At 35.3% G+C, this 8686-nt stretch overlaps 1 protein-coding gene across 1 annotated transcript in view; it reads right to left on the reverse strand.

Annotated features, from left to right (window-relative positions):
* The window catches only part of creb3l2 (cAMP responsive element binding protein 3-like 2), a 21677-nt gene that overhangs the window by 3488 nt on the left and 9503 nt on the right, over window positions 1–8686 (reverse strand). The window contains exons 2-11 of the mRNA XM_016535503.1: window positions 4026–4254; window positions 3830–3943; window positions 3660–3700; window positions 3492–3576; window positions 2092–2228; window positions 1872–2018; window positions 1732–1790; window positions 713–781; window positions 455–554; window positions 231–354 (exon numbers count right to left, since the gene is read on the reverse strand). Of these exons, the coding sequence (XP_016390989.1) occupies window positions 231–354; window positions 455–554; window positions 713–781; window positions 1732–1790; window positions 1872–2018; window positions 2092–2228; window positions 3492–3576; window positions 3660–3700; window positions 3830–3943; window positions 4026–4254 (1105 nt within the window). The remainder of the gene's footprint in view (window positions 1–230; window positions 355–454; window positions 555–712; window positions 782–1731; window positions 1791–1871; window positions 2019–2091; window positions 2229–3491; window positions 3577–3659; window positions 3701–3829; window positions 3944–4025; window positions 4255–8686) is intronic.

Below are 8686 nucleotides of genomic sequence, written 5' to 3' on the forward strand. Positions count from 1 at the left end.
CTATCTATCTATCTATCTATATATATATATATATATATATATATAAATATATAATTGTGTAAAGTGATAATATATTATATACACATAATTATTTAGATATTTATATTATTTTAAAATATATATTTTAATATATACAAATGTATGTATAATTACATAGCAAATGCATATCATATCTAATTAGAAGTTGCGCGTCTCTGTATATTTTTGTACCGCTATCCCAGCATGCATACCTGTAGTGGTGTACGAGTCCTGTATGGAGATCTCTCTGCTCAGGTCTGTTTTGGTGATGGAGGAACAGGGACTCAGGCCTTGGTAGAAACTCCCCAAGAACACCGAAAAACACAGAACCACCACCTGCACACATACAGCAGAGCTTCTGTTAGTGCTCATTCTCTCACTCAGACACACACACACACACACACACACAGCTGAACGTTGATGCAGGAGCGCTCACCATGAGGCATGTGGAGGTCTGGGTGCCCGTCACCCTGCAGGACCGCGGGACCTTTCCTGCCACCGCCGCCTGCAGCGAGTGCAGCTGCTGCAGCAGAGACCTGCCACACAATCAATACAGCGCTGTTTACATAGCATGTATCATTAATGACCGAAAATTCAGCCCACAACAGAAAGTGTGAGATCAAAATAAGAGCTGATGAGTTAATGATCGCTGTAACGTGTAGTGCAGCTAACTGGAAAGGGTTGAGGCTCTTACTTGTTGGTGCACTCCAGTGTTTCAACTTTCCTGCGTAACTCACTGTTCTCGTTGGAGCAGGTCTCCACCCTGTGGATGGAGAGGGAATTGCAACGTCACATACAGATATTCAAAATATTGCACTTATACATTTCTTTAACATGAAGCTGGATTTGCAACCCATTTTACTTTCATAATGTCACTTATTTCTGAGTGAAAAAAATTATGAGAAAAAAACTGCAATAGATATTTTAATAAAAATGTATACATAGATATATGATTAATCATTTAAGTATTTTAATTAATAGTTAACATGAATTTAATTTTTATTTATAATTCTATGTAATTATTATAAATTTTAATTATAATGTCACATGCTATTTACCCTAAAGTTTTCATGTAGCTACTGAAAATATTTCATTTGTAAATTTCTGTAACATGAAACCCCTTTTACTTTCATATGCGACTTATTTCTAAGTAAAAAAAGAATATTTAATGAAGAAAAAAAAAACTCTAATATATATGTAAAATATACATTTTAATCTACATATATACATAGCTATACATGTACATAAATTTATAATTTACATAATTTTAATGTTAAATACTATAATAATATTTAATATTTTAAGAATTTAATTATATAAGTTTTATATCTATATAAATTTAAGTATATATCTAAATAAATAAATATATTACATACGTGCATATATACGAATGTGTGTATTCGGTGAAAAAGAATATTTACTGTAAAAAAAAAAAAAACTGGAAAGGTTTCAGAAGTGGAGCAAGTTGCTATACTTTAATGAAGATTATTTTTGAAAATATTTTTTCTTGGGAATAACGTGCAGCTATGAATCATTCACAATAATAAACGTACTTAAAAACGTTTAAGCATCACTGAGTCTTTTACGCTCGAACAACTTGATCTTTAATTTTTCAACCCCTCTGAGAACTCGAGTGGAAAAAGTGTATTTATTTTTCATAAATGTTACATTTATGTGTGCTAATTAAATCTGATGAATATTTATCAGACTTACTTCTTCTCTAAAGCATCCATGTACTCTTTCTTCTTCCTGCGGCTCTCTTGTGCTGAAATCTGAAAGTCATGAGTGTGTTTGATATGAATTTTAGTACTCAGATTTGAAGTATGCATCTTTTACAGTTTTACGAGGCTGACCTTGTTCTTGATCTTTCTGCGGATCTTCTTCAGTGCTTTCTCCTCAGCTTTGGACAGGGGCAGTTTGGTGGGCACGGGATACCCCTCAGCGATGAGCGTGCGTTTCTCCTCCTCCGTCAGCAGGAGAGGCCCGGAGCCCTGCAGTTTCTGTCAGATCAGACGAGAGGAGCTTAGTAAAACACAACACGTCTGTTAGTGAACAAGATGCCTCTGTACTCACATGAGGTGCGGTGAGCAGAGGAGAGCTGGAGAGGGAAGACGGGGCTCTTGCGGGGGTCTGTGTGGGACTCTGACTGCCCTCCGAGTCACTGCCGTGAGAGCTGGGAGGAGTGGGCGGCATCTGCAGAGACTCCAGACCTGACGCAGAACATTACAGATCAATTCTGATGGTTTCAAATCACAGCCTTCTTGTGGCCAAATATTTGTAATAGATTGATTTTCCACATAGCTGTGTGACTTTCATATTTCTTCTATTACTCTGAATTATTTTTCTTCTCAAATAATAATAAAAGTAATCAATCATTTTTTTAATGATTAGATTACTGAAATGACAATCATTTAAATTTACTTTTTTTTTTTATTATTAAAATGTAATTATTTTAAAAAGCAAAATCAGTATTTCGATATAATCAATATTTTTGGTAATTATGTAGTCTTTTCTTCTCAAATAAACAAATAATTATTTAAATGATTAAATTATTGCTTAAATTCAATTAAAATATTTTATTTATTAAAATGTAATTATTTAAAATTCAATATTCATATCCATTTATTTTGTTCTGCCAAGTACATTAAGTATTATGAGTCAAATAACTAAAATAAATGATTTAGATTATGAAATTATTTGATTATTAAATTACTGTTTAAATTAAATAGTTTAAATTAAAATACTAAAATGGACATGAAATACTGATTTTAGTTTAAAATAATGTCACTTTAATCGAAATAGAATTTAATTTAAATAATTTAAACAGTATGTTATTCATTTAAATAATTTAGTTTAGTTATTTAAGATGAAAAATACTTTTTACACATGTACCTGAAAAAATAAATAAATAATTAAAATTAAATGATTGAAAACTAAAAATTATTATTTATTTTTTTTAAGTACACATTTAATAAGTCATTTTCTTCTCAAATAACTAAACTAAATGATTTTAATTATGAAAGCACTGTTTACATTATTTAAATAAAAAGATGTATATTATTAAAATGAAATGATTAAAAACTAAAATTAATAATTGCCCACTTTTTTGATAAGTATAAATGTATTGCATTAAATTAAACAAAAAAAAACAATGCATTAAATCGTTTTTCTTCTCAAATAACTAAAATGAATTATTAAATTATTTAAAATAAAATATTTAGATTATTAAATTTTTATTATTTTATTTTTATTATTTATTTAAAATAATAAAAAAAAAAAACAATCATTTAAGCACATTTATTTTTTGTGTAATAATTTACAGTCAGGTCATTATTGAAAAATAAACCCATTCAGGATTATTCAGTTTATGATAATGACCAGGTGACTGTTTGTTATTTACTGTAATCATTAATGAGCTCCGATATCTTTATTTTTTGTGCAATAACCCAAAAATGTCAGAGACAGTGTTTTACCTTTGGGTGAGAGGTTTAAGAACTGATCCACCTCGTGTGGCTCCAGTTTAATCTGAGGGCTGAGACTCTCGCTGTCCTCCTTCACCTGCAGATACGAGCAGAAATCAGCGCTTCAATAAAATCCCACTGACAGTGTGTGTGTGATGTGCTCAGGCTGAGTGGCCTGACCTGAGCGGCTGGAGGGGTCAGCGAGGCGGGACCCTCCGGGGGCAGAGTGAGGGGCAGGGGGGGCAGCATGACGGGCAACGGGGCACACAGCAGAGACTCCATCTTCAGCCCTTTATCATCCTGCTCCATGAGCCACTCGTCATTGGTCAGCGAGGCGGGACCCTCCGGGGTCAGAGTGAGGGTCAGGGTGGGCAGCATGACGGGCAACGGGTCACACAGCAGAGACTCCATCTTCAGCCCTTTATCATCCTGCTCCATGAGCCACTCGTCATTGTCTGTGTCACCTAGAACACACATCAAATTGCATTTAGAGATTTATTTTGACTTCTGTTATCAAACTGGAAGCAGATTGTGGCCGAGTCTAACCGGTGTCGCTGCCGGGCTCCCCGGGCTGATGGGACAGGGGCGACTGTGGGCGCGAGTCTCCACACAGAGAGTAACTGTGCTCGGCTTGAATGCGCGGCGGCACTGGAGACGCAGGGGTCAGATCCTCCTCCGTGTCCATAGCATCTCCACGGCCGGACAAGAACGGGTCGCTTAACAACTGACCCAGCAAAGCCTCTTGGGACAGATCATCCAGCAGCTCGGTGAAGTGCTGCACAGGAACAACATGGATGTGAGAGTTAGGCATTTAAAATTAAATGATTCACAATCTATATTCGTTCATGTCCAATATATATTTCTTTTCTTATTAGTGGGTAAGTATACATGTAATACGTTTTTTTTTCTTCTCAATAAATAAACAAATATTTCAATGGATTATTAGTTTAAATGTTATTAAGTTTTATTTAAATAATTATTTTATTAATTTAAAAAAAATTTAATTATTTTTTTTATTTTATTAATTAAATTTTTTTTATTATTTTAAATATTTACAAGTAAAACCATTCTTTATTTTTTGGGGTAAGTACACATTATAGTTTTTTTCAATTTTTTCTCAAATATCTAAACAAATTATTTAAATTAATTATTGAATTATTATTGAATTACAGTATTAAATTAATTACTGAATTATAATTGAATTATTACTGAATTATATATGATTAAACTAATTAATTACCAGTATTATGTTATTTAAACTACTGTTTAAATGACATTTAATGCTTTAATTTAAATATTTCAAACTAAAATCAATATTTCATGCCCATTTATTTATGAGTAAGCACACATGTAATTTTCTTCTTAAATAAATACAAATAAATTAAAATTGTATGTTATCAATGTAAATATTTTATTTATTTAAAACAAAAATATTTCATGACCATGTACTTATTTTTTGGATAGATTTTGAAGGGTGATAATGCACAGTCAGCTGGTCATTATTGAAAAATTGACCCAATCATGATGATTCAAGAGCGTCCTTGTTTATGACAACGATCAGGTGACTGGAGCTTATTTACAGTACTCAATTCACTCCAATATATTAATCGTAATCTTTACTTTAAGTGCAATAATGCAAAAAAGTCTAAATAGTGTTTTACCTTTGGCTGAGACGTTTAAGGTCTAGGATCAAGCTGTGACTTTAGAGCTAAAACGAAGTGCTCATTAAACCGCAGCTAGTTAAACACACCTTAATTGCAGACTGTAAAACATCAGCACATTTCTTTGACGATCAGATCTCATAGCCTGGAGGAACAGACCAAACATGATAGCAAGTGCCCGCAGGGTAACCCTCTCCACCAATCAGAGCGCATCACGCTCTCTCTCATCCAATCAGATGGCTCGTTCCTAGCCCAGTGAGAAGGTTTTATTCGGGGCCAAAACCAACAGACAGCTGCCTCCCCACTCCTTGGCATTCCTATGGGTGCGTTCCAGCCCCCCAGCCCTTCTTAAGAAGGTCCCCTGCTCCTCGAACAGGTTTGGACAGGCTGAGACGCTTCCAGACATTCATTTCATCTCTTAAAAGACTAAACGCAGCACTTGTGCTGACTCAGGTCAGCGGGTTTCCTCAGCTGCTGTTTAGAGGAATGTTCTGAAATCAACATGTTAAGCTCAGTCTACAGCCTTTTTGACTTGTTATCATAAACAGGGACGCTCTTGAATCATCATGATTGGGTCAATTTTTCAATAAAGACCATCTGACTGATGTGTGCATTATCACACTTATTCCATGTGTACTTGCCCAAAACACAAAGAAATGTAAATAAATGATTGACTTTAGTTTTAAACAGTTAAATTAAACTATTTAAGTTAATAAAACAAAATGTAAAGAGCAGAATTTAGTCACTGTTCAGTTTGAGTTGACGGCCTACTGTGAGGGCATTTTTGGCAATATCTATCAGTAACTGAAATGCATACATGTTAAAGTGCACACTGCACACTTTACTCTTTCAAGGCCACTTAGCAGATAAGCTTGGCTCACACTAAATATAAACAGAACGGCCTGTCAACAATATGTTCATAGTGGGGAAAAAACAAGACTGAGGCCTGGTCCAAAAAAATATATATATAGAGACCTGCTTTGCATCTTCCTTCTAACCCTAAAGAAAGGTCATTAGAGATGATGAATGCTCTTCGTCAACTTTGCACTTTACATAAAAAGCGAGAGTTTGCGTAACTCTAATAAGCATAAAAATGCATATATTTGGAGTTTTGCGCACACACATTGGCTTTTTAATTAGATATAATTATTTTTAGCAATACTTAAAATATAAAAAATACTTAAAATCAACATGTATCTCCAAGGTTTTATGAAAGCCAATGCAAGACTTATTAAAGACCATTTTAAATTAATTTTAAACCATTTAAAACCAATTAAAGAATTCTTAGGTAATAATTGTTCAAAGATTCCTAAATCAAAATACATGATAATAGGTCATATTTTCTGTGAAATTGATCAGATTTAAGTAAGTTTATGCCTAAAATAATAACAAATATCCACCAATGGGCTCAGAAAAATCAATCAAGTTTTCATCCCCTTCTCCTAGATGTTTGTTTCTGTTTTAAGCATAAACTCATTTGATTTGTTCAATTTCTCAGAAAACAAGACTTCAGCTATCTTCATTTTGCCTCTCAAATAAATGTATCTTGATTTAAGGATGTTCAGATATTTAAACTGGAAAACAAATTTCTGAGGAAGAGATTTATTCTATGCAGCGCATGCAATATTTAATTCCACTTCTTTATGTATTTAAGACAGTTTAAGGCCTTAATTTGAAGAAGGGCAAACCAAGACTAATTTAAGACCTCTTAAGACCTGCAGAAACCCTGTCTCGTCTTTCACATTTGCAATGGATTATGGGATTGCATTCTCCACAAAATACACAATGCTGCCTCAAGATACAGTCACATTTACTGTTGTTCAGTGAATCTTCACAGGCAAAATTTAGTCATTTCAATACACACAGATTTGGCAACGGGTTCAAACTGGTCACGTTGACCAACAGAAATGCCATCTAGGTAGGCAGCTCACAAGGTTTCAGCAAAGATGTCCGAAAAATGAGTTAAACAAGGCCAAGCTGAGCAAACTAGGAGGGAAAGAGGTGGAGTCTGGGCTGAAAATGGAGAGAAGCCAGCGTATGGGATCAATTACGGACTGACTGAGAGGTTAACCAAGTCAAAAAAACAGAGAGAGAAAGACAAGAAAACAGCTAAACCAATACATAAGGCAACAAGGAGAGAGAAACCATTTGAGAATGCAAGTGACAAAGTCGCTCTGGAATGCCTTGCCCTACATTTTCCACTTTTGTTACTCAACAGCAGCTCTGTCTGCGCCCACCATGGTGAGAAAACGTCTGGAGAGCAAGCATGCAGGTCGCAGATGTTTCTACACAGCCTACCGTCCACCAAAAACACACATCAAGTGTGTTCGCATAAACAGTTCTCGTCTGAACTCGCTTAAACTTCATATTTGGCAAAGAACTGCTTTTCTGGAATGTCTTCTTCGGCCCAAAACCATAGACTGAAAACGGCACGCATTTCCAAGGCCACTTAAGGTGAACGCTTCATGTAGTATGAAGAAGAGAAAATCGCAGCAGTTCAAATCAGTTCAGGAGTGGGTGAAGTCCTCAAGTTGTGTGACATAACATGTCATAGTTGTCATCTCCTGGATGCATTTGCACCAGTCATTTCTGTATGAATTCACACATGGTTATGGCCGTACGAAGTCACTGTATTATTATGTCGTTTCTGCATCAGTCACGGCTGATATGCAATTACATCTGACACTCTTGAGCGTGTGATGAGATGATTATGATGATTGCTGGAAATTGCTGGGTGTCGACTGCCCTCTCTAAGAGGAACAGAAGACAGCGTTCACTCCGAGGAGGACAGACGTGAGGTTTCCTGCGGTTTGAAGATAGAAATAATCACTTCTAAGTGCCTGGTCTGGGATCAGTTCCTTTACTGCAATGGAATAGAAATGCACTGCATACTGCACCGTCTATACTTCACTTACATACTGTAGCGTCTGGACCAATCAAACACACAATATATATTTTGTTAGCTATATTTAACAAATACTCTGTAACACCCCTCAGTTAACAAGCCATATGAGGACCTATGGACCCTTCCCCCGAGATGCGTAACACCCCAGGAAGCCGAACAGGCCCCTGGTTCCATGGCAACCAACGCTGATATCACTGAGTTTATTCTCCGAAGGAATGCGAAACAGAGAAAATCACTACCTTTTTAGAGCAAGAAGCATAAGGCACAGTAGAAATGGACTTTTCTACTAATTAATTAATAGGAAAACCTTTCTTTGAATGAACAGTGTATCCTTCAGGTCATGGTGTATGTTGTCTTTGATATTTTTAGACTATTTTAGGCATGCTTATGAGGGAACCCATTCCTGTCATCCTTTCACTATATGTAATCCTACCTTGTTTAGTATCTATGAATTCGCCTTCTGACGATCGAAACGAGCGTGTATATTATATGTTGGTACATAGGCAATATATATTAGGGTCCTGAGAATCTTTAGTAATTTCGATTCAAGTCCATTTGCAAATTACCATGCTTAGAGACAAAGGGTCGTAAAACCCTCCAGCAATTACAACCTCCCGCTTGGAATTTCTGCCTTTCTCATT

This window comes from Sinocyclocheilus rhinocerous, unplaced genomic scaffold (assembly GCF_001515625.1).
Source record: "Sinocyclocheilus rhinocerous isolate Xijiao unplaced genomic scaffold, SAMN03320098_v1.1 scaffold395, whole genome shotgun sequence".
Taxonomy (NCBI): domain Eukaryota; kingdom Metazoa; phylum Chordata; class Actinopteri; order Cypriniformes; family Cyprinidae; genus Sinocyclocheilus; species Sinocyclocheilus rhinocerous.